General features: G+C 37.6%; 1 protein-coding gene across 5 annotated transcripts in view; it reads left to right on the top strand.

Moving 5' to 3' along the window:
• ITGB8 (integrin subunit beta 8) overlaps window positions 1-26,972 on the top strand; it is a 51,374-nt gene that overhangs the window by 13,988 nt on the left and 10,414 nt on the right. For all 5 annotated transcript variants that reach the window (XM_052800428.1, XM_052800437.1, XM_052800400.1 and 2 more), the window contains exons 2-11: window positions 1,891-1,976; window positions 4,651-4,825; window positions 7,598-7,844; window positions 9,600-9,765; window positions 12,495-12,653; window positions 17,688-17,783; window positions 17,878-17,967; window positions 20,578-20,712; window positions 23,656-24,061; window positions 26,304-26,529. In XM_052800428.1, coding sequence (XP_052656388.1) covers window positions 1,929-1,976; window positions 4,651-4,825; window positions 7,598-7,844; window positions 9,600-9,765; window positions 12,495-12,653; window positions 17,688-17,783; window positions 17,878-17,967; window positions 20,578-20,712; window positions 23,656-24,061; window positions 26,304-26,529 — 1,748 coding nt within the window. In that variant the 5' untranslated portion in view covers window positions 1,891-1,928. The remainder of the gene's footprint in view (window positions 1-1,890; window positions 1,977-4,650; window positions 4,826-7,597; window positions 7,845-9,599; window positions 9,766-12,494; window positions 12,654-17,687; window positions 17,784-17,877; window positions 17,968-20,577; window positions 20,713-23,655; window positions 24,062-26,303; window positions 26,530-26,972) is intronic.

The raw sequence follows: 26,972 nt of genomic DNA, 5'->3' as shown, positions 1-26,972 counted from the left end.
GGTTTGCAGTACCTTTGTCAACAGCCTCCAGGTCTGCTCTTTCAGACTGCAGAACATGAAGTGCTGTTGCCATCTTCTTATAAATGCAAAGAAGTTTTATTGTGTCAGTGCCGAATGAGCTTGCTCTCATTTCACATCCAAGTCAAACTTGCTGTGTTTGTTTTTATAACAAGCAAACAAAAACCTTTTGGATTTTGTCTTGTTCTTTTCTGTCTCCTTAGCGACTCCTCCTTTATTTATCCTTGCCCACCTCTCCCACCCTTTAATCAGTTTTCCCTCTGTTCCAGCACCTTCCTGGGCTGCTTTTCAGCTTATTGTTTGTATCATATCTGTAAGAGTTTCTCTCCCTTTTGTATACATTTCTTTTCTCACATTGCCTGCATGGCAAAAATTGTCAACAGCAGTTTATATGAAATAGAAATATGGCTCTGACCTTTGAAGTTAATGAGATTGCCACTAGCCTATATGTTGTCAGTATAATGCTGCAATTGTGTTCTACTAGGTTTTTCTATCTTGTTAATACTGATAATAGTATACATGTTGTTGATACTAATAACTTACAAGCTGTGATTAGTTCCTTGGATCACCAGTTATTCAGAGTGACCTATTGAGGACTAGCTGTTCATGTGATACGGGATCTCGTCTTTGAATCCATAGCTGAAATCAGTTAAATAAAGATAAAAAAGATATTTTAGTACGTGTTTTCCTAATACAGCTTCTCACTGTGAGAAGTTGCTCTCATTACTCTAAAAAGAGAGATGGTTTGCATTATTGCAGGTTGGAAAGAAAGAATCCGAGTGACAGTACATGTAGCCAAAATTTCAGATGAAAAACAAACCTTTCTTCAAACTGTTTTGATATGATGATATGCACATTATCACAATGGACCAATTAACAGATGTAGCCTTTCCAGTATGCAGTAATTCATTTTATTTTGTTTCCAGTATATTTTATAATATGCCATGCTGAATATGCCACAAAGCAGTGTTATTAAACAGCACTACTACTGTGCTGTGCACTGATGAGTCATATTATGTGCCTTCCGCATAACTCTCAGCAGGCGACTTCTGTCTCGTGTAGAGAGGCACACTGGTCTACAACAGACTTGTGCTGAATGTGCTGAAAGGATACGGTAATGCTGATGTTCAAGTTGAGTTGACCGAGTCCCTTGAAAAGGCTATCTCTTCTCAATTCCGACTGCCAAAGTTTCATAGCAAAGAGTACTAACTTAAGCAATGACCTATAAAACAAAGATCTGAAAAGGATATAAAGGACTTTGCTGATAGACCTGTTAGTAGGCACAATTTTTGCAGTTGTTAGTACAGAATGATGTGTCTTCAATCTGTGACACACATAATGTTGGATAAATTTGTATTCGCTTCTGGAAAAAAAAAATTCTGCCTCTTCTGGGAAACTATTCATTCCAGAAAATGCAGAGGGGGAATATTTATAGAAGGTGAGAAAATATTTTGGGTTCCATGCAGAGTGAATAATGAATAACTCAGTCAAGTGTAAATGACTTAAAAGGAAAATGTCTATGAAGAGATAAGCTACCTGGTAAATTTTTTCTGTTAGGCAGTAAATCAGCAAGGTACATGCCAAGGATGAACTTTCACTTCAAAATTATTCTAAATCAGGGTCTTAAGAATTTGGCCTTGAGAATGGAGTTTATTCAATCTGTACATATAGTTCTAGACTGTAGATAAAAAAAAAAGCTGCAGGTATTCCCTCACTGGGCTGCCTTTGTTCTGTTTTACTTCTGTTTGGATACGTTGTCATCATTCTTAATCTGGTGAAGTAATTTCTGAAATCTTGGTTTAAAATTAGGTATTTTACAATTCCCACATATCATCATAAATCATGAATGTTTGGTTTTGTATTTCATTGCAGCGGAAAACAGATGTGCCACTTCAAATGCAGTAACATGCATGAAGTGTCTTGCTTTGGGTCCAGAGTGTGGATGGTGTGCTCAAGAGGTATGGCATTTTGCTTATTTACATTTGACTTTTTGTATTTTAGCTGCTTCCAATCTTTATAAAGATAAAAGACTTTTAACTGTGAAAATTATAGTAAGAAATAGCAAGAAAGTCTTTAAATGTTCCCTGGAGACAGAACCTGAGAAATCATGTGAAATAAATTTTGTTTCCAAAGGAGAAAATACAATCTTTTATTTGGAAAATTGCAGTAATTTTAAATAAAGTGAGAACTTTTTAATGCATTCCATCTGCTTTGTAGACAGCTTTGGCAGACTTATAGTAGCTTTGAGAGTTCAACAGGTTTTGGCTGCAAAAGCAAAATTACTTATCAGTAATTTATATTAAGTCCTCATTATATATCAAAGCAAGTCTATACATACATGCCTATTGCTTTTAGCAAAAGGTTTTACTAACAGTGGAGTTAACTTTGACTTCACCATGTATTATGACCCTGCCACAAATGGAAAAAATTATACTTTTCTTATTTCGACACTTCAAACTATCAGTTCTGAGACTTATCACAGCAGATAGATCTTAGGTAGCATGAATTATTCTGAAATTGTTATTGCTTTGCGAACTGTAAGAATATGGGAATTTCTGGTTTTGTTTGACAGAAAAAAACAGTTGATTACATGATTTCGAGTAAGGCTGGACCATTTTAAGCACTTCAGAGGAACAAGGTTTTGAAGAATATCACTGACAATTACAAGCTCATATACTCTTGAAGGTCACATGCAAATTATCTGTAGTAGCTTTCAGGTTAGCAGAGAAGGTAGGTAAGTTCCTGGGGTGTGCCTGGAGGAGATAAGGAGTGTAAGGCACTGGTGTAACTTTATCTGAGATATTGTGTCTTGGAATGATTAACTTAGTCTGCAACGAGTATAAGGATAAGTGATGCAAGGATGAATAGAGGCATGGAGGGCTTGTTTTCCAAGGGGAGCCTTAGGGCATGTGTAGATGACACAATGGATTACAATGTGGAGTGGTCCATTATTTTGGCCTGATGTCCTGTCTTACAAAGTGCACAGTTTTATCCTGCTATATCTGTATTTATCACAGAACAGCCCTTGCTAGCTTTCCAGTGCTATGGAGCTGCAGTAGATGTCCTTCTAACCAGGCGCTCAAATTTGACCAGGTTTCACTTCTGCTCTGCTTCTCTTGCCTCACTTCTCATGTCAATCCTGAGAGCTGTTCGTGGAAGCCAGGGGTTTGTCAAACCCTCTTAGACCATGCTTTGATAGCTTGTTCACCTATGCACTGTCCATGGTTGTGGAATGGCAAAACCCATATTAATGCAGACAGAAATTTTCCAGAGTAAAGTTACAGGAGCATTTTTCAGCTTAGCATGCCTGCTTCATCTAAACAATGTTTCTAATGAGAAAATCAGCCCTGAGGAACACTTGAGATGCTTTGACTTTATACCCCCACACAGTGAACTTCAGAAAATGCTACATATCAGTCATTAATAACAATGAGAGTAGCTAAGTTCTTTATACGTTTAAAAATCTACCTTTTTGAAATGTATATACATCAAAAAGGGTATATAAATAGCAGTAACCTAAAAAAGTAGTCTCTGTTGTCTACGTTAAAGAAGGTTATGGAAAAAAGATATCAGAGGTAGACTACAAAAATGAGTTGGAACTTGGAAAACAAGATACATGACTGTCAAGTCTCATTCTTCAGGGGCTTTCTCTGGTCTTTTCAGGGTCTGGATGACTATTTATTCTCTAATACACAGCTGGCTGTATGCACTTTTTGATTGTTTATTTTCCCCATCTGCCTCTGAAATATCGGAGATTGTCCATTGTTTGGTCTCCAGCTGTGGCTGGGCTGGACCAATGCTTTGAAACAGTACAAAGGATCTTGTCTTTTTTTTCCTTGCATGATCAGGATCATGTTACTCATCAGATTTGTGGTCAGGAAGGAATTTTGCATCGGATCATGTTGGCACAATTTTGGCAACTTTGCCCTTTTACTGCAACAAAGGATGTGCTGCTTCTGAGATCATCCTACTAGTAATCACTCTTCTGTTGTTACAAGGGCTTTTTTATGTTGGTGGCATCTTAAACTGTCCAGGCCTGTAGTACGTAGCTTCCTCTTTCTGGGGATTGAAATGATACAGCCCAGCTGGTCTTTGGATTTGGTGTAGGATATGGGGTAAAACTTAAACATCTGTGATAGACAAATTCAGGTTAGATAAATCTGAAGCTGACTTCTGCTGCTGCTTTTAGATATTAGCCTGAGTAACATTACCAGTGGATTCCTCTGAAAACTAACCTGTTTTTATGTTGTGTGAATGACACTTTCTTGGTATAACTAACTCATAGCATAGCACAGAACTTTTTTTAGTGACATAGTAACAGTACGTAGTTTCCTTTTTCTCTAAAATTGGCTTGTTCTGATTGTGCAAGATCCTCTTTCTCATACAAAAGTTTTGTCCTTTGTAGAAAAAAGTCATTGTGGCAACTATGTTTAACTTCTAATTTAAATGTTTTGTCATTGCCCATATTAAAAACATATGGCTTCCATGAACTCATTCTACGATTTATGCAATTATAATAGCATATTTTATTGTTTCAAAGACTATTATTTTGTTTTTCTCTTTCCTTTGAAGATATTACAGTTGTTTTTTTCAGCTCAGATTGTTTTGTACTTTTTGTCTCTTATAAAACAGGATTTCATGGCTGATGCAACACAGAAGGGACGCTGTGACACTGTTTTCAACTTAATGAAGAGAGGCTGCCAATCAGATTTTGTAGAAAATCCCACAGTTCGTGTCACAATACCCAGTGACCATGAAACAAATACACAAGTGACACCAGGAAAAGTTTCAGTCCAACTGCGTCCAGGTTGGGTTGTCTCTAACACATTGATATTATAGTCAATTTAAACTAAATGCAGTCCTACTAAATACAGATATTTTGTGAAGAAGTGGCTGGAATAATTATTTTGAAGAATGATGCTATAACATTATATTGTAGGACTATGACGGTGTTGCTCCCATATTCAAGTACGGTCTTCAGCAAGAAGTGTTTCTGTCAAACACAGCTGAAGGTCAGAATAATGCAAGTAATTAGTGAAAAGGGGATTTTAGGTAGTCTTTTCAATTATCTGTTGTAGTTTCTTGACTCTTTAGCCACTTACTTACACAAATAGTTTTCCCTTACATGCATATAAACTGTATTCCTTACTGAAAGTAAATAGGGCTAGAATTCCTAAATTAATCATTTGATAATCTCCTTGATTATTTGATTACTTTTAAGTGCATTGACTAGACAACTATGAAGACACCAAAGCCAATATATAAGAAAGAACTGGATTCCTGAAGGAGACTTAGGTATTCACTGCCTAACTTTTCATTTATAAAATGTGAAGACACCTGGCCCTAATAAAATCTGCAAGTCCTTTTATGGATCTGAGATTTTCTAGTCTATCTCTATTTGCCCTCAGCTGAACTCGAGTTAAATCAATGTATGTTCTCTGTCTCTAAAATGGCTGTAGCCAACAGCAGAAGTGGAAAGTCATATAAAGGGATGCAGGGTATGTTTCATATCATAAAATTTAATTTATTTATTTCTTTTGCAAACTATAGTTGGAGAAAGAAATACGTTTAAGAGGGATCAGTCTTTGGTAGAAAAACATCAAGTGAATAGGAAAAGTGTCTGGCTGATCTTCACTGTATAAAAGATAATTTTCTGTCAATTACAAGGGAAAAAGGAAGGATCTGCATGAGTGTAAAGCACAAAGGAACTCTGGCTTTCTATCTTTATAATAGTAAAACTGAGAAAGTAATACCAGCACTTCCTCCCCTTTCCTCACTCTCCTTCCAAAGAAATGACTGATACTCTGCCTTGTACTGAGAGATGGTCTCAGGAACTGAACTAGCTCTAGAAGTGTCTGTAATCACATCTACTTCCAAAGGCATACTGGATTCATAGAAAAAACTTAGCTTTCTAAACTTTGGTTTAATGAATGTTTTTGCCATTAAATAGTGAAATTAAGTTTGGGGTTCCATATGCTTTGTGGAAGTTCTTGCATCAGGGAGACAGACTGAAATTCTGAGGGTTCCAGAAGAATAACTTTTGATATATAGACATCCTGCCCATATTTTATTCCCCAGGGAAATACACAGACATACAGCTATAGTTGTGCCTCAAACCAGAAATTTGATACAGTATAATCATGCAGACAAAGATGTTTTTGTTTTGATACTGGTGGGTTTTGTCATTGTTTACATATACCCAACTGTCAGGATTTATGTGGGAAAAAATAAAAGCTGCACTGAGCAGCTTGCTATATGCAAACTGGAGACCTGCAAGGGTCATTTACAAAAAGTAAATCAATTTACATTGGCAAAGAGGAAACACATAAGTTACAGCACACTGAAATTGTGTTTTCTTCATGCAAGACCTGATACAGACAAATCCTGACATTTTCAGGTGGATTATGGTCAGAGACCATTGGAAGAAAGTACTTTGCATGTTTAACTTTTCTTGGTCAGTTCTTTGTTACATGTACTTTAATTACGCTGTCTAGCAATGTCCTTTGCACTAGTAAATGTCATGAATAGAGAAGTCACATTTCAGGTGGGGTTTTTTTTAGTGAATCTGTTTCTGAATGTGTGTAGATAGCTTTTATTGAAAACCTGCATAATTCTTCTATAATGTCTCCCTTCCTCCTGTCCTTTTCTGTATCTTCATTGCATAATACTGAATTAGATTTTGCACTCATCATGTGAAGATTCCTACTCCCTCTTTTCTTCCGTGAGCTCACACTTTGGGTGACATAAAGTAATGAATAATTTGACGTCATGCAGTTCTGAACCTACACTGCACATACTCCAGTCACTTCACTCTTTTTGCTGGCATCACAGAATATTAGGCAAAGAAAAATGTGAGGACTACTTTTAGTGGCTTCCTAAGCATTAATGTTTTTATTGCATACGAGAATGTGATGTGGTTCTGCAGGACAGACAGACATTTGTCATCCTGAAATAAAAGAAGAGTTCTGTTTTGTATACGCCAAAAGCTGGATTTTTTTTTTTTATATTAAAACCTCTTTTTTTAAAAAATATTTTGATCCTACTGAGTTTTCTCATCAAATCTTTGGAAATAGATTGGTATAAACTTGAAGCATAATTTACCTGAGTTTTTCAGGCTGTGCTGTCTTTATGGTACACATGTAGTTTTAGACTCATATGACAAACTATCTGCAGGATACACTTACATACTTAGAAGTGTCAACCTTGAAGTCACTGACCACAATTTGTATGCAGATCTGTGTCCTTCGTGACTCATAAGTGCTTTTTGGTATAATACCAAAGGGATTGCATAACCAGGAATTTAAAAGAAAATGGGGAGAAGTCAGATTTTTACAATAAATTGCACAGTGCTCCTGCAAGAAAAAAAAAAAAGCAAGATGTTCTACAAAGAGCCCCTTTATGGCTTATTTTTGAACGATGCTTCAAGGTTTTGTTTACTCTTGGGAGGTTTTCTTGTTTGTTTGTTTCTCTGTTTGCTGACACAAACAACTTTGTGCTGAGGTTGCTGCAAAAATAAATGTATTTTTAAGAGTGTCCACTCAAAAATAGTAAATAAACTTATTTGTTTCCTTTGAATCAGGAAGTGAAGCAAACTTTATCTTAAGAGTTCGTCCTCTAGAGAAATACCCTGTGGATCTTTATTATTTAGTTGATGTCTCAGCCTCTATGCACAACAATATAGAAAAACTAAATTCCGTTGGATTTGCTTTATCTAAAAAGATGGCGAATATTTCTCTTGATTTTCGACTTGGATTTGGATCCTATGTGGATAAAACTGTGTCACCCTATATTAGCATTCATCCAGGTAGAATCCATAACCAATGCAGGTATGTAGTCTTTATATATTTGCTGTACCACTGAGAAATTATTTAATTACACAAATACGCATTATGCATATTTATTTTTAAAGCTCTTCAGAATCTGTCTTTGTTTCATTACACCTTGGTTCTCCAGCAAAGTTCATAAGAAAATGCTGAAAATCATTATACAATGATTACTTCTGAAATATCTGGTGAGTGATTTCAGAAAAACTGTTTCTGTATCAGAAAAAAATGTGCTGTATTTTCTTTAGCAAAACAAGCCAAACAACATGCTGCTTTGGTATATTTGAATATGTTTTGCATTTAATTTTATAGTCAGCTATTGTGTTCTTAGTTATTTTGGACCTAGGACTTCTGGTGTATGGTCATGTATTCAGTAACTCTTTTCTTAAAACTCTACTTTTGTCGGTGATGCAGTTTCTTTCAGCTCATTTGATGAACAAAAGTGATCCTCTGATCTAATTCCACAGTTGTAATATGAATGAACTCCCATTTTAAATAAGGTGTTCTGGCTTGCATTTCTTTTTTCATGGCATGTCTTTTATACCTTGCATTAAACACTTACATAAAGTGAGGGATCACTTCCAAAACCCTCTGGAGAACAAGATTATTCACAACAAATTCAAATCTGTATAAACCATAACACTTGGAAAAGTGAATATTAACTGTTCATACCTTCTTGCTCGTTATTATCTTTCCTGGGAAGACATGATCCAAAGTTCTGTGAAGTCCATAAGTATTTTTTTTTATTTCAGTGATTTTTTAATTTGTCTCTAGTAGTGGAATTCATCAGATAGATATAAATGTCCTGTCATCCAGACTGTTTATATAGCAAGCGGAGGTCAATTACCACTTGTAGGACATGATTCATTTTGCCTAAAAGTAGTCATCTGCAGAGGTATTAATCCTTACAGTACCAGTTTCTCTTCATTGACTCTAAATTGAGTTGGGAGCAGGGAGGTCATAGTCTGAATGCCTACACTGTATGCAACAGAAGTTAAGTGGGTTGAAACCTGCTCAGCATCTCTGAATCAGATGAGCACTTCAGCTTGTGCCGTAAATTCAACTGTCGTAAACTGGTCGCAGAGCAATGACCTGTGTAAGTGCTGTGGCATTAGCTTCCTTATGTCAAACTTCATACTTTCTCCCTTATACATCATTTCAAAAAGTATCATTTACAACTAAGATATTACTGAAAATGGAGTTTCCTATCCCTTTAATAAGGTAATCGTTACTCAACATTAATTTTACATACCTTTACTTACTACTAGTGGATATAGGAACTTAAATTTTGTTTTAGTTTTGATCCAGTAGCCTGTGTATTGAGCTATTAAAGGATCTTAATGTTGCAACGTGATAGCCCTTTCTCAGGATAATGAAAAGTAAAGCTGTGCCACTCCATAGGCATTCCAAAAGGGGTCATATACTCTCTGAGATGATACCATCACTCACGTTGTGTTTCTTTTCGTTCTGTACAGAAACACTACCTATGTACTGTTACTACATTACCTAAGTTATATTACATACATTTCCATAAAATACCGAAAAAATACATTTTTCATACTAAATTAGAACTAATTCCCACTGAACTGAATCTCACATGGAGTTATTCTTCTTTCTTTAAGTATTTCTTTTATGTGCATATATACATCTTCATTAGTAACAGGATTTTATGGGTTAATAGGGATGCAATATTTACATCTCCTTCAAATGGAAAATATGAAATGTGTTAGACTTTTGTTTTGTTTTGTTTTTGTACAGTGATTATAATTTAGATTGTATGCCTCCTCACGGTTATATTCACGTGCTATCCTTGACCAACAATATAGCAGAATTCAGAAATGCAGTGAATAAACAAAAAATTTCTGGGAATATTGATACACCTGAAGGGGGTTTTGATGCAATGCTCCAAGCAGCTGTATGCCAGGTAAGGAGCTTATTTACAAAAGACTAAATGGTAGTTCAGACACAGATATATATATATATTGGTACAACGGTGCTCAGTGTTCCTGAATTCAAAATGTCAGTTATAGGCCTGATAATAGTAAGATTTCTTCCTCCTTTTCCATTATTTTCCCCTTAGCTATACATTTCTGTTTCCCATTGAAACTGAAAAAGGAGAGCATAAGGAAATATTTTTCATTATTGGTTAATGATGTTCTTCAAATTCTGGTTTTAACCAGCCTAACCAACGTAGGATGGACAATGAAAGCAACTGCTTCTTGCTTGAACAGGCACATGTATTCATTTCAGTCAGTTACAAAATCAGTTTAAAAAAATCATTAAAGCCCTCCTTGTGTTCTTAAGTGAAGACATACCATTAAACATTTCTTCTACTTAATGTATTTGAAAACCAAAGAATCAGTTACATATCTGCTTGCACAGATAAGGAAAACAAATGCACTTCAGTGTTACCTCAGCTTTTAAAGAGTTTGTATTTAAAAACAATACAAATCAAAGAAAAATTAACTTTTGTGTATTGATAAAATTTCATCACCATCTCGCCCACGCAGAAAAGGATGGAAAAATTCTGCATCAGTAGTTCCCAAGCTATAAGTGTATTAAATAATAAGTTGTTTGCTCTAAAGGCCTATTTTGCATGTTGTTTTTTCTTCTATGCATAGTACTGCAATAGAAGTTTTGAAAGTTGGACGATTCATGGGTTTGCTAATGCTCTGTAAGATAGTCTTTCTGGTCCTCTTTTAAAGAAAGTAATTCAACTCCTGTCCACAGGCTTGCTATGTTTCTCATCTCTTGGGATGATGTCAGGACAATTCTTTTATCTTGTCCATCTTCACATTCTTTTTTTTTGGAGCAGTAGAATGAGTCAAGGACAAAAAGTAATCCAAACTATGCTAAAAGTTAATAGTTTGGCCCAATTTAATTTTCAAATTTTGATGAGCTGTAGAACAGGTAAATAAAAGCCACTCTTCATAGACACTGTGACCAGAGCTATTATAAAAAATTATTCTGGAGCTTTGGAAAAATTCCTTAAAATTCAGTATTTCTTATTGGACACATTCCACACTTGTGACATGTGAGCTCTAGAATAATGTATGCTTCCAAAAACAATGGAATGGAAACATTCATGAGAATGGGGAGGCTTTCCTGCTAACTGAATTGTGAACCAAAATGGGTGAGAACAATGTGCAATTCATAACAACCATCATGAACTATAATTTATATTAATGTGCACTCATTTTGCCTACAACAGAACTTCTTAACTTGCTCCATCTTGCTTTAACCAATACATCCCTCTTGCAAGAGGTAGCAGGTTAGGACATGAAGCTATTTTAAAATTTTGGTTGCTATGACATATATAGATAGGAGTCCTGAGGTGACAAAGTGAAATGATGGATTCTTAGGAGCAAGGAGTTTCTACGGTGCTGGAGGAGAATTTGGGATTATTTAAAATACAACCTGTTTATAAATAAAATGCCCCTTCTTTAGGGGAATGCTGTCCAGGATTGTCTGAGGGAGGCTGTTGCCTAACGTGTAAACTGGAAAAGACACCACACCCCTCTGTACTTATTAGCTCTACTGTTATGAGACACTTAATCCCCATTCAGAGCTAGCAGGGAATGAGCCTGAGACAGAAGCTAAATTCCTCTCTGCAAAGCAAAGAAAGGAAGGTAGAGAATAAGTCATGAAGCCTGGCTGAGTGCATGGACTATATTGCAGACAGACATTTCACATGAGATGAAAAATACCTGGCAGTGTTAAGAGAAATGGTAGAGATGAGACAGCATTGTAGGAAGGAGGAGCAAGGAAGGAGGAAAAAGGAGGGAAAGTGGAATTAGTGAAGAAGATGGAATAATTGGGAGGGGGAATAATGAAAAAGAATATGAGGTGATTCATGTGTGCCTCTAAAGTTTGATTTAAAGCAGCCATTTATTCCTTGCAAGGAAACAAATGTTAATTGAAATACAAATTGGCACCTAACCCAGTTTAGATATAAGCTTGCCCTGCAACCTCCTTCACATCACTGAATTCCTAAAACACATTAAATTCACCCTTGTGGATGCCACTTTGCTATTAATCCCTTAAAATGGTGGATAGATGTAGTATTTTGCTGCACGATAAGGGATTTCTCAATTTGCAGGTGCATGAAGACACTCAAATTTTAGTTTATTGATTTGTTGATCATATACCAATGTCCTTTCTGGAAAGCTGTGTAGGAAAAGAAAATTATAGAACAATTAGAATATGAAGTAAATAAATACAAAGTAAAAATAGAAGAGGGCACCAAGTACCAATACAAATGAATGCATATTTGTTGGTTGTAATGCTTTTTGGATCCCAGAGAATTTTACAAATGCTATGCATTTGCATTTGTATGTAATGACACACACGATGTGGCAGCTGTTACCCAAGCCCACTATATAATGCATAACTTGTATATATTTTGAGACATCTTTCTTTAAAAAACAAAGAAAGTGGTAAGTGGATCCCTGACTCACAGTAGTAGTTTTCAGATGTAGGATATGACATATATTTCCACACAAATTGCTTTAAATAGTCCGGTTTAAACTCAGTGATGCTAAGCAGTCTAATATCTGAAAGTAGACTTTAACATTAATTTTTCATTTTGTTATTTATTATTTTAGAAAATAGGTAGTTACTCCTTTCTTATGCTTAATTTTGTTTTCTTTTTAGAGCCATATTGGATGGCGTAAAGAAGCAAAGCGACTGCTTCTTGTGATGACAGATCAAACTTCCCATCTGGCCCTTGATAGTAAATTAGCAGGGATCGTAATTCCCCATGATGGAAACTGTCATTTGAAAGATAATGTGTACATCAAAGCTACGAGTATGGTAAGGTATATGTCATAGATTCTGCCTTCAGAGAAGCAGTGCAAAACTGCGTAAAAGAGGTTTTTAGATTGCTGTCAAAGCATTGCTTTTATTTCAGTTATTAGAGTAGTATTTTTCCAGGTAGGCAAGTTGTGAAATGAAGAATCAGTCACCTGGAAATACTGACGTTCTTTTGGTCCAGGATAAAGTATTTTGGAGTTTGAGGCAACAGTACACAGTGGAGGAGGATATGTCACTGGTTTTGCTCCATTTTTTTATTAACATCTCATAAAAATCACACACATTTTGTATAAAATATAAGTAGGAAGTGTCTGGTGTGATATTTTGCACAAGAAGCAGCTGGTAATATGTAAGAATTGCCCAATCCTACTAATAAGACAAAGGTAGTGGTCATGGTTTATGGTTAGAAGATGCATAGTTGCATTGATTGAAAGGCTTGGTAAGAGTAAAGATGTACAACTACAATGAACTAATTCAACCATGATGGACTAGAAAATATTCTTGTGCCACAAAGCTTTGCTGTGATAATGTAGCATTAAATACATTTGAATCTCACAGTATAAAGCCAATGTGTGGTGACACACACCTGTGCAAAAAGTTGCATTAAATCCACTGTAGCAAAATAATATGCCTTCAGCAGATATTTTTAGCTTTCAAAATAATGTCTTCAAGAATGTATAAAGTAGTCATGAGTGATGGAAGAAAGGAATTTTTTTTCTAAGATTTGTAGTTTTTAATTGCTTTGGTTATTTCCTTAAATTAGTATGAATCATTTATTTAAGAAACATTAATCACTACTTGCCACATAATCACCAGAAAACAGAAGTATGAACTGTGGTATCATTAGAGCACGTTACAGTTTTATTCACAGTGCTAGCTGCACTTAGCTGAAGTATATAGCCTGTGTTTGGCCCAAGCCAGCAATGTGCTAGTGAAGTCAGTGAGGGCTATGTGTAAGATAGGCTAGACCTGAATTCAGTTGCAGCAACTGGTGTTTACAAGGATGGTGGAGCAGCGGGAAGCGGCTGCCATATGGTGTATGATCATGAAACACGGAGGTTTCTGGGAATCAGTGGGTGTTCCGGAGGTTGCTGAGCGGAGGAGGGAGCTGAGCATGTGCTAACAGGAAGGTTGTTTGGATTTCCGATTATCTGATGTTCTTGCATTCATATACTCCCTCTGTCACCTCTTGGATATTCCCTCACAGATGTCAGGATTATTTATTTCCCTCTAGCCAGTCTGTTCAGTTTCAGTATTTCTACAGTGTCCCTGGGATAAAAGCAAGCCCTTCCTTTCTTCGACTTAAAGCAAATAATCCCGAAACTTTGCTTTCCCAAAGCAGAGCATACTTACAGGTTATGGTGTCCCTAGCTCTATTTTTCTTTCTTTATTTTTTTTCCCCTAATTGCAGTTCTGTAAATGAGAGGAATTTTGCTCTGCTTATTAAACAATGGCTGAAGGTACAAATCTTTTTCTGGTGTTCAGGATTCCTTTGTTAATAAAGATATTGTCTGTTTGAGAAAAAAAACAACTATATTTATTTTCTGTCCAACTTGAGAAATTAACTTCTGTTGCAGCCAGAAAACCTTACCAATATAAAATACAGATAAAATTAATGAATCTCTTTCTAAGCAACTATGATAGATTGATGGATGGTTGAAGAAAGTGTTTTAAGTGATATTCTGGATCCTGGTCTGAAAGATCAGATTTTACTGTCCTGTATAGAATAAGAAATCTCCATGATTATTGCTATTGATGCCTTTTGTGAAATGAGGTAGCCTTTTTAGCCACCCAAATGAAATGACCTTGGAAGATGCTTAGATCTGTGGTGGCACATTTTGGCCCATGTGTCTTCTGGCTGTTAGCCCATAATTTTTCAACCAGGGCCTAATTTTTGCATGTCCACATGTAGCAGTGGCCATGCACTTAGTAATAGAAAAGGGGTAGAATGGAAATCTTTCTCAGTATTAAATATTTTCTGGAGTAGATTTGACATGATAACACAATAGTGTCTGTAAGGGTAGGTGTACTGGTTTCCTGCTTTTTTTTCTTCTTGGTGGTATATGTGATTATTTTAGTCATAGAGATCCATAAAGAAGCTTCAAATGAACAAGTAAAATTGGGGCGGGGGGGGGGGGTAAAAGACTATTTGATATTTAAATGAAATGTCATGAAAGGCTGTCAGCTTTTTAAAAAATAGATCATATGAAACATTTTTGCTTTTTTTTCCTTATCAATGCAGTTTTGTTGTGCTATGCTAAATTAAAGAGCCATCTGTAATCACATTGTTTTCCTACTTTGATTCTTAGCTTCTGGTAGTCTTGAGAAGATTGCATTTTGGCATATTTTTATTTCTTCCTTGTGCCAGTTAAGAGGACTTGGCTTTATTTATTTGCATAAGCTTAGCCTTCACATCAGAAATGTTTCCAGTTAGTTACTTTTCTGCCTGTTTCTTTCTAACTTTTGCTAAGCAGTCACGCAGAGGTCAGCAAAAAAGCGTAAGACAGGAAAGAAATCTAGTCCATTTTAATTAGATCTGTGCTTGGTTAACTCCCTTTCTGAAATACTAACATCTGTATTAGTTATCTTCTCAGCTTAACATAGTAGGTTAAAATAATAAAATGAATGATGTAATTGGAACAAGAAAGATGATCTAAAATGAAAGTACATTCACTTGAGCAGTAGTGGAAAGAGATAAGATAAAAATACATGAAGTACAGCAAGGTTTTTACAGCAAGCAAAGTGAGGCTACATTAGTGACCAACAGTTCCTTATGTCATCTCTTTACATGCTTAAAATGAAAAAGATGGTGTAGCTCTGTTGATGCTTCTTAAAGAAAAATTTTCTTTCTAATCTGAAGTGAGACTTTAATGTACTGCTAACCAAGCTGGACACTCTAGTGAGTTAGAGCTGACAAGTGATGAAAGTTCAGCTTTACCTGTAAGCAGGCTAGGTAGTTTGGGGATGTAGTCCCTGCAACCCTTGCACATCTATGCATGTCATCTCTTGACTTCAGTAAGCTCCATCTGAATAAGCTTTTGTTTCATGAGGGCTTGGAAACCCATTTCTGGTATCATTGATCCCAGAGTTCTGCTCTTAGTTGCAGAGATGTTGAGGGGCCACTCTGCTGGAATTTGGACATGTCTAGTGTCACGTGTTAAGCAAGAAGACTGACTTATTTGACCACCACCTCATGATCCCTCAGTACTGCCCCTGTCATTCACACATTTACAGTGCAGGAGGTATTTGCAGAACGCCTGGCTTCACTTGCCCATGTCCTGGGACCCCTTGGTGTGTCTGTGATCCGCCAGCCAGTTGCATGTGGCCTGTAGGGTTGTGCTGCACAACGGAGGCCCCACCACTGTGCTCTGTGGTCATGGAGAAGGAAGGAGGGCTTAGTGTTGTGTTGTAGGCTCCTGAAAATGGCAACAAAGCCACTGCTGCTGCAGTTCACCCACAACTGCTGTGTAGTAGGAATGCATGCTCCCTGGACCATCCTGTATGGCACACTCCCTAGCTGGAGCTATAAGAAGGTCCATTTATTACTATGTTACCTACCTGTCATCACTTACCTTAAGGAATAGAATCTCTTACCAAAGGGTAGAAAAGTTGAGAGAGGCGTGGACCCTGGCTAAGATCAAACTGCAGCAAGAAACTCCTTCGTTCTTTCTGTACAAGGCTCTTTATAATGGTGCAATATGATCAGAAACGGATTTTGCCCCCTTGCATAACTTTGTCTCAGCTGTCTTGGTATTCAGATTACTGTTAGGAGAGCACTTGACTTGCAGGGTGCCTTGAGTAACAAGTGGCACTCTGAGGAGAAATGAATTGTGCAGGGAAACGGAGCATGTTTGTGCAAGAGAGAGACAGTATGGGGCAGATGGTGAAAAATATCAGGAAGAGAAAGACAGCAGAAGTATATGGGGGAAAGAGGTTGAAGGACCTGACATAAGTGAAGGTGTCCAGATGAAATATCTGTAAGGGGAAACACAGGCGAAGGCTCCGGTCACTTCTCTATGTTTAGTCATGAGTTTTAAGTGTGGAATTTACTTCTTGAGAAGTATTCACAGATGTATGGTAAATAAGCGGTAACTTTCAGATACAGTTTGTTTTAGAGTATTGGAGCTGGAGGGATCTCACATAGCCCAGGTGTATAAAGCCCACTGGGACCACACAGACACCCTTATGCTTCCCCAGATCTTGGATGATGGGATAGCAACACACTTCTTGTTCTCAAATCCATGTCAGATCTCTCAATGAGAAATGTAGAAGGGCAGGTCACTGGCACAGGACATGCCATCATAGGTACTTCACCAAATAGAGCAATGTCATTACTGGGGAGAGACGTGAAACTCATGCTACCTTCTTCAAGCACAAGCATGGTTAAGAAAATGTAGCAGGTTGTCGCAGTGAGGACTGGAGGCATCAATCCTAAGGCAGGTCTTGGACATACAGAGAAGGAGAAAGCTGTCTGCCATAAGTAAGATATGTACAGAATACTGACATTGCTAGAACCTGACCCAGTGGCTGCATTTAGCTGATGTGCCTGATCCCTGGTGCCAAAATACATTTCTGAGGAACAAACTTTTAATTACTCACCTTAAGCACACCTCACCTCGGTGCCCTCATGTTGTACTTTCTCCCTGACTTTTGCACAAGAACCCACCTATCATTCTCAAGAATCTTGTTATCATTCTAGATGGACCATGGACAACATTGTATCCATATTTCTTAAGCATCAGACTCAAACCAACAAAATAGTACTGTATGAGGTAGTCCTCCCATTGTGCAGCACCCCTGCATAGTTGGCAACGGATAAGTCTGTCACAGTCTGGCTGATGCCCTGATGATTTTTTTTGTCATGATCTGTTTATTTGGTTTGTGCCACTTTCTTCTGGATGTAGGCCTAGCATTTCTCTGTACATTTAGAAATAAGGGTTGGGGTGGTTTTGGAATCCTGTATCGTGTCATATGTGAAATATAAGGTTTTTCCCTACTGATCTGCAGTCTTCTCTTTTCTGTTGTGTTTTGCAGGAGCATCCATCTCTTGGGCAGCTCTCTGAAAAATTGATTGACAATAACATCAATGTTATTTTTGCAGTTCAAGGAAGCCAGTTCCATTGGTATAAAGTAGGTTAGAAACCCGATTTCTTTTTCCAATTTTGGAAGCGCAATATTTATATTAAAAATTAAAACTGTGCATAAATGATTGTATTTTTCATAGGATCTGTTACCTCTGTTGCCTGGTACTGTTGCAAGACAGATAGAATCACAAGCAGCAAATCTCAACGATTTGGTGGTAGAAGCCTATCAGGTATGAACAGAGTGACAATGTTGTATGCCATATTTGTACAGGGATTTTTCACCTTTCATAGCCTGAAGTTGGAGTTTCCCAGATCTTGGCACCTATCTGAAGTCCACAAGGATAGGTTCTCTTATTTTCTGAATGTCCAGGTTGGTGAGTGACACTCCCATGACAGCTCTCAAATTCCCAGGCTGTCTCAAAGCCAAGAGCTAGCACTTTTTTCTTTTCTAAGGGTGCTCCTAAATACGCTGTTTGATTCTCTGCACCTGTTGCCATGTAACTTCAAAAGAAATGTCTGACTTATTTGAATTTAGGCATCTCAGATCTTCAGTTACAGACCAGACACCACTGTCTAGGCACTGTAAAAATTCAGAGCAAAAAGATAGTGCAGTATCTAGAGGGTTTTATAGCATAATTCTAAGAAAATGGACAACAGGTGAGAATTTACAAGGAGGTTGTTTGACAACAGTGGGTATTGGGGAAAGCAGGATTTACACTGCACAAAGCAGTGTGATGACTCGGGCTTTTAAGGCATGGCATTGAAGAAAAGTTTTGATAGGGATTTGGGAGAGAACAATGGAAATGGCTTTGTGAACTCTCACGTGGAGTTCTCAGCTGAAAGTAATAGTATGGGAAAGAGAAAGTAATAGCATGGCAAAGAGCATAAAGTCATTTTTCACAAACGTTTGACAGCGAATGGCAGCTCAAAAGTGGAAATTGGCATCTTGATTGTGAATGAAAGATAGCCTGGTAAGAGGGGGCATAAACAGCTTTGAAAATGAAGCCAAGTAGTATACATTTGAGGTACTAGAGCACAGGGAGCCCACAGAGCAGCATCAAAATGAACATGATGGGTTAGATGGTTGAATGCTGTTAAGGTGTGCAAGTTACACAAACATGCAAGTTCCCAAAGTTGAAAAATCATTTACAAAGCTATATGCAAGGTACCAACGTGTATCACATTATTTTTAGTTAGTTGGACGTGGGAGGCTGAAATTATCCATTGTACTAGGTTAACCATCTAAATCAAGCTATTTGCTTTCAGCAAATTGGCTATAATGAAGAGCCAAGTCCCATGTCTGTTCCTGGTAAATATTGTGAGTTTGTGCACATTTTTCTTACTGTCATGTTGGAAACATTGTACAGAAGGCAAAGACATTCAAAAGCAGAGGAGGTTGGGTGTAGTCAAACTGCAGGGAAGTTCTCACTGATATTGTACTTTCACTTATAAAATCGAGAAATCTAATTTTGAATATGGAGGTTTGCAGGAAATTGCTGGCAAAAAATTTTGAAGATCATAGTCCTTTTGTATGCCTCTTTTACACTGTCCATCCTAAATTGTGTCCCGGTTTTTAGAGCACAGTGCAGGGCAAACATTCAAGGAGAGGAAAAGAAAATTTACAAAACAATTATTTAGTTCAATGGAAGAGTCTGTGGGACTTTCCTGCTCCAGCCACCCCCAGTTTGCTCTTGCCTTATTTTCATTTTTTTAGGCAGTATCTTCCTTCCCATCCTAAACTTCATTGGATTTGATACTATGAGATTTTTATCATAGTTTTAGGGGCTTGTAATATACAAACACACAGTGAACAGGGCTTGAATGTTTTGCTTTCCTGAAAGCAAAAGTACTTAGATAAGAAAATAAATTTAGTGTTGATGTTCAATGACAGCGAGCTTCTTGCACTCTTGTTCTAGGCAGGGAAACCTTAGGCTTATTTGTGGAAAACCCTGGCTGAAAATCCCTGGCAAAAAAGCCAAAGATGAGTCACTAATTTTCAAAAAGTTACTAAGATAAACGTGTTCAGATTCATGTGATTAAATTTCCATTTGTAGCAGTAAAAATATCCCACTAAACTAATTTTTTAAATAGTAATAATATGCCAGGAATTTTAATAATCTCTTCGTGCAATTTTCAGCTCCATATGTTTGTAAAGAGCTTTAATAAATTTTTGAAAGGTCAAGAAGCAATATTCCTTCTTAGAAGGAAGCAGAATTTTAGAGCATGCAGTAAATACAAGTTACAAAGTAGCTGGTTTTTCATTATTTTATATTGCAAAAAGCCCTAATGGGACTTGTATAGTCCTAGCTGACCCAAATAAATCAGTAAGAATAATCCCAGTAGCCTTTAGGTCACCCTAAGGTTTGTTCAGAGAAAACTTTTCGAAGACAGATGCAAAATATCAGAAGTTTATAAAATGTCAAGTCAGTTAGGAACCTTTTCTGCTGGGTAGTTGTATGTATGTTTACTGTTTTATTTTAAATGTGTGGCTAAAAGGCGGTGTAGTCTCTCAAACAATAAGCAGTTTTTGTTGCGCACGGTTGTTAGAATAGATTTTCAAATTTCGAAAAATATAGTCTCAAAACCATTTTAGAAAAGCTGAAAACATTTTTATCTGGAAAACGTAATCCTCTTTATCAGAATTACCAGTTCACTCATTGTGTATATTTGGAATGTAATCGGGTCTTTATATGGGAAACAATGCTTTAATTCATTCCTTTATTCACACAGACAAGCTTTCTTCATTTTTAGTCAGACATAGTAGCAGTACTTGGTGTTAGTCACCAATGCACATTATATGTTGAGATGCAATGTGACTAAAACTTGTTTTCTGGTTATAGAAACTAATCTCTGAAGTGAAAATTCAAGTGGATAACCAGATCCAAGGTCTTCATTTCAATATCACTGCAATCTGTCCTGATGGAAGTAAAAAAACTGGCATGGAAGGATGTAAAAATGTGGGATATAATGAAGAAGTATGTTGATAGTTCTCATTCTTCAAGGAACTGGAATACTTATTTTTCTGTTTGGTTGGGATTCAATGGTGTGAAATCTTCTAGGGAATTACTTAAACTGAAAATGGATTTGTGTGATTAATGATCACAGACTCTCTATTATTCTCTGGTTTTATTTTTCCTGAATCTTATTTTAATTCTCACTAATCTTGTGGAACTAAGGCTCAAAGCTTTTCCTGAAAGCTAATGTCCATTAAAACTCTCCTTCTTTGTCCTCCACTGGGCACAATAGCTGTTTGCTTTGTGATGAAATCTGTACGTAAAGAGGTTGAAAGATAATCACCGGGTGGAAAAGAATCACTGGAATTTGTGTTCCTTGGATCTCTACTAGATGCCACCTTTCACTCTCTCTAGTAGTCTTCATGCACAACCAGGGTTCTGGATAATTAGTTTATTTTATAAATCATATTAATAAAATGATTTATCACCATTTGGATCTGTACCACCTACTGAATTAAACGGATTGTAAAACTGGAGCATCATGCACCATGAAAATGCTAGGGAGGATGTCTGGCTAATATAAAGAACATGGTTTTCTTCCCAGAACAACTTCTCTGTGCCTTGATATATTTATTAAATTGCTTGGACTAGTAGAGTAATTCATTTAGCTTGCCAGGAAGAAGTCTGTGTTTCTGAAGAGCAAGGTCAAGGAGTTCTTTCCTTCTTGACATACGTCTCAGCTGGTGTGATTTTACTTCTGTCTCTGTTTAGAAATAGCAAAACAAATCAGTAGATTAAATATGTGAATTTTTAAAACATTCATTTAGATGTATTTTATGCTCTTCTGAATTTTGTCTGCATGACTTGCTGCTGATTAGCTTCTATAGTTTAAGGGAGATTTGCTATGTTTTTCTTCTTAACTCATCTCTTCTCCAGTGTTCTTCCCTGTGCATGTCATAAGAAATAGGGCTGGAATTTGTTCTGTTTAATGAAAAGAAAAATATTTATATCTGTTTCTTTTTAATAAAAAGCTGCCAAACCAGTTGATTGTAAAAGATTGCATGTGGTCCTAAACCTCTACTGCTGTTGAAAATGAGCCATCCTCAAGAGATTAATTTATTTTAACCGTAAATCCTCCTTTCAGTATTTGTTTACAGGCAAAATGCTTTTCCTTAATTCTCACATTCCTTTCATTGTCTAATCTTTCTTCCTTCCTTTTCTTACCAAAACACAAAGTGTATTATATTCTGGAAGAATCCTACAGCCTCTTCAGAGTGCAAAACTAACTTTGGCTATTAGCGAGTGTCAGTGTTCACGGTGTTGTAATTATTTAGTCGCAATATGTTTCATCTTTCTGCTGCTGTGTTCAGACCCATCAAATTTCACTACTCATATGCAAGACATGATTTGTCCTTCCCTCCCATCTCGCTGCCATTCCTCCAGTACTGTGTTGTACATGAAGGTGATGTTTTCTAGCAGGGCTCTGTGTTGAATAAAAAGCACATTCTCTAGCTGCAGCCTGTCCTCCCCACATGATACGCACCTGCCGTATGAATTAATTACTGCATAGCCACACTTTTGCCCCATAGCTGAAGGGAAGATGTCTCATGCACGGAGAGTGTAGGCAACTGAGGGGTTATGTGTGTAGTGGCGCTTTTGAGAAACAAGAAGAAGAAAAGCAAAGGGCGAAACAAAGCCTCTGTGCCCCCTTGATACGACATTAAGCACATGCTTCTGCACAACATTCTTCTCCTGTTGTCCATGTAGGCAGCCGCAGCCCTGCTCGCCACAAAGCCACCATTGTCCCTAAGGGCTTGGCTGTCCTCATGTGGGGGCGCAGCGGGAGGGGGAGACAGTGATAAGAAATGAATGGCCTTAGTCTTTGCGGGTAGTTTCAACCTGCTCTGTAATCAGTTTCTTAGGTTTTCTCTTTTTTTGTTTGGAAATCTTTGTTCTTTGGTGGTAAAGAGTAAAGGTATTTGCTTCTTTTGGGCTCCTTTCTCACCTTTTCCTCTTGGTTATATTTTCTCTGTGAGGAGGTGAGGAAGAGTTGTTTTTCATCAGCAGGCTAAATAGCTCTGTCAGAAGCCTACCGGTCAAAAAAAGCCCCCAAAGCAATCGTGAAATACAAGATTGCTTCTAGTGAGAGCATCACACGTCAGAGCTGTCAAAGAGTTTTGGTAGTGATTGATGCAAACTCTATGGCAGTCACCTAACCACAAAAATGATCCAGGGTCCTGTGCCAGGACTCTGGAAAGCCACAGGGGCTGCTGCTGCAGTGGGCTGAGGACCTGCGGCATGGTGGTGATGGCGATGACACGGCCAGGAGATAGGCACTGGGTCCGCTCTGAAGCAGCACTTGGTCTGCCCAGGACCACAGCAAGAGCAGCAAGGCTCTCTTGCTCCATCCCCATTGTAGGAATTGGGAAAAATAAGCTGCTACTAAGGTGTGAGCCATTTAGTAGGAGTAGATAGGGCCATCCAGAAAAACTGTGTGGTTTCTATTTGCATGGACTGTTTCTGCAGCAAGAACATTCATTATAGGTTCCTTTTACGAACAGTATCTCCGTTTCCGTTTGTGTGTTGTCTTGCCCAATCTAGTCCCAATTCTCATCTGAGTATTTCTATAATATAACAGAAGGTACACATTCAGTAATAACAGGAGGATGATGATGGTAACTCTATTACTATTTAACTTGTATTAAACTTGTCTTTTGCAACTCTGCTTTCTTAACATGAAAAGTAGACTGCTGTCAATCTTTTATTGTTAGGATTTTAACTGTATTTGTGATGCCTATCATTACTAATATAGCATATTTGACAGATGGCCACTGTGTATTTTGTTATGATTAGCTAGTGCACATTCACATACAATGTAAGATTCTGCTTTATTTATGTGTTAAAAAATTTAAGCAATTTATAGGAAATAATAATGATGTAAAATCTGTCTTTATTTCTTCTTAGGTACTTTTCAATGTATCAGTTACCATGAAAGGATGTGATACAACTGGAGGAAGAAAATATGCAATACTTAAGCCTATTGGTTTCAATGAAACCACCATCGTTAATGTGCAGAAAAGCTGTGCCTGTCAGTATGGAGACAGTGCAAGGCTCAAAAGAGTATGGGCTGATGAAACTTTGTCTGATGGCAAACAGTCCCATTGCAGTGACAATAATTGTAGCTCTAATAGAGATATGCTTCCTTCTGAGAGATGCAGACAACACCAGGACCAGCCCATCTGCAGTGGTCAAGGAAATTGCATAGACGGAAAATGTTTCTGCTACAAAACCAAGCTAGGCAAGGTGTATGGCAGGTACTGTGAAATGGATGATTTTTCCTGCCCATATCACCAGGGAAACTTATGTTCTGGTAAGAGTTTATGTCTGTATTTTGGGTTTTGGTTTTTGGTTTGTTTTGTTTTCTAAAGATTATATACATGATGTAGCTGAAAAAAATGATGTAGGGCTGTCAAGTACAAGAACTATGTGTGCAGAATTAGTGTGTGAAATGTCCTGAACAGCCTGGTAGGAATTCATGCTCCTGGGCTTTCTTTACCACAGAGGTATGCATTGTATTGTAAACTTCAGCACTACTTTTTAGGGGATTTATTGAGTTTTTTTGAAGTTTAGCTACTTTAAGATTTAAATCTCAAACTTCTTCAGAAGTAATGATACTGATACCTCAGATAAAACAGTAACATTATTCTAGAAAGTGTGTTGATACATTTCAGTCTAATGGGAATATGAGATACTAAGAGATTAGAAGGAATCATAACTTCCAGATGAGGTTCTGATTTTCTGATACCCTAAATCAGTTTTGTGAGAGATACAGTGACACTTGATTTCAAATACTGATATATGTGCTAACACCATTTGGATCACCTGCTCCAAAAAGGAGAGTGTAAGTGAAACATAAACAGGGAGAGTTGTTAGAAATTCGTATTCTTTTTGTGGCCTACTTTATGTTTTTTAAAGAAAAAATGCGAATGAAAATTGCATAAGAACGAAATACAAAACATGTACTTTTAAGTTAGTGTTATTAAAGAAAAATGGGATTGAATCAGTATAATTACAATATCTCTACCAGAATTTTTTTTTCCCCTGAGGAGTAATTAAATATTTTTGCATCCTTTCATTTCACTGTGTACTGACCAATGAGTGAAATGAGGGACTGATCTTTTCGACCACAGTTAGATAAACTGAGAGTAATACTATGGACTTTAGTAGTTATTTTGGTTTCGCTCTGCTGGTGACTATGGACTTTACATAAAATGAAGAGAAATAATGTTACCTAATCCTTTAAATACTTCATTCCAGCACAAAGAATTACAGTTCATCTTCTTATTCTTCTTCCCAACCCACTTTGCAAATTTACTATTTCTTAACCATAAGCAGACCTTTCAAACTTAGAAGCTCCTAAAGGCTGAGATGTGGTGCCCTGGTTGGCAGAGGAGACAGGGAGATCTTTGTCTAAGAGGTGATGGGAGACTGTCACCTGTGACGGAGTCCCGCCCTAGGGTACCACAAGGGGAACCTGCTGCCTAGAGCCGTGGCTGAGTGGTGTGCCTCTTCGTGGGATGTTCCCCAGTGCAGAGCCTTGCTCTTCTATTTCCTATGATCCCCTTCCCCCCTCCATTTTGCCCAGCCCAGGCAAAAAATGGGGCAGCCTATACCTTGGCCTCACTCCCACTTAGGGGATCCCATCTGTTAGGTGGGACTATCTCCCTGCAGCTGCTCGGTGGATCCCTGGAGCACAAGAAAGGCCATTGCAGTTTGTGTGAAACCTAGGTACTGCCGAGGCATAGTTGAGGAGATCTCATGGGATTTGCTAGACCTGCCTGCGCTTCCTGTGCTATTTCTGTATTTCCTAAAGGTGCTTTCACGTGCTGTAAAAATGTGGCTGAACATTATCAGCATGTCAGTTATACACCTGCCTAAATTTGCTACAACATGGAAAACATGGATTTTGCCCTAAAGCTCCCACTGCTTTGCCTGGGAAATTGTAAAGGCCACCAGAGGTTCTTCACAGCCTTTGAATCCTTGAGGCTGTGCATTTGAAGTTCTTATTAAACAACCTACAGTTCATAAGCACAGCACACCCACCTGTTCAGCTCAGTCGTCTGTCCTTTAGAAAGGCAGAAAAGCAGTGCTGTCATGCGTGCTTCTGAAAAGAAAAGAAAGAAAAAAACCTGGCATGTGCACATGAACTCGATACTCCCTCCTCCACTGAATCTTGCTGTTTATTTGAATTGAATGCTTTCTTACTAAAGAGAAGTTTGTTTAGTTGGCCTGAAGACTGTTTTCCTGATTGTTGCATAATTTTTAGTCCCCGCTGCTTTGATCTAAGGCAACAGGGAAAAATTGTGGTAAAGGGGGTTAGGGTGACATCAAGGTAGCAGCTTTTGCTCAACTTGAACAACAAACAGCAGTCATAAATATGTATCATACTGGTAATTTCAGCCCAAATTGTTAACTTAAAAACTAATTAGCAAGCCAAGGTCTAACTTAGCTCTGTTTAACATACAGCACCAGCAATACAGACGTATGCGTATAAAAATTGACTTTCTATGTTTTCACAAAAGCATATGACTCAAGACTATCTGATGTTGTAGGTAATGGTGAATGTGAAGCTGGTAAATGCAAATGCTATGCTGGCTGGGAAGGTGACCGTTGCCAGTGCTCGTTGCAATCAGCAAAGCACTGCCTGAATTCAAAGGGCCAGATTTGCAGTGGAAGAGGAAGATGTGTATGTGGAAAGTGTGAGTGCACAGATCCAAGAAGCTTTGGCCGTTTGTGTGAATATTGCCCTACTTGTAACAAAGCCTGTGAAGAAAACTGGTACGTTTCTTGCGCTAGACTTGACTTTTCAACTCCTTTTGAAACAAGGAGAAATATTTCTGTTTGGCTAGATGTGTGCTATATTTCTTAGATATTTAGACTGTAGGAAATTGAAACAATTCATATTTGAGACTTTTCTCTATGTACCTGAGGGGTTCACACTGGCAATTAAGAGAATTGCATGTCTGTATCTGTGTTCGCCAATGTGTGTCCAGCTTTCAGCTTTCTGAAGTCAAAGGAGGTGTGGCCTGTCAGTATCATTTTTTCATACATTTATTAAAAGATGGTTCTTCATGTGAAATCTTCTGGGTAGGAAATAAAGCCCATAAATTTGGCATTTTAAAAAAGGACAGTAGATCCTACTCTTTAATGCCAGCAAGCACAATAATATTCTCCAAATTTGTTTTTGCACACTCCTTATGCTTCTCAGCTGAAAGAAGGTG

Source organism: Harpia harpyja, chromosome 1, assembly GCF_026419915.1.
Source record: "Harpia harpyja isolate bHarHar1 chromosome 1, bHarHar1 primary haplotype, whole genome shotgun sequence".
NCBI lineage: Eukaryota > Metazoa > Chordata > Aves > Accipitriformes > Accipitridae > Harpia > Harpia harpyja.
The sequence above is the reverse complement of the archived record's forward strand: the minus strand, read 5'-3'. Positions and strand labels throughout refer to the sequence as shown.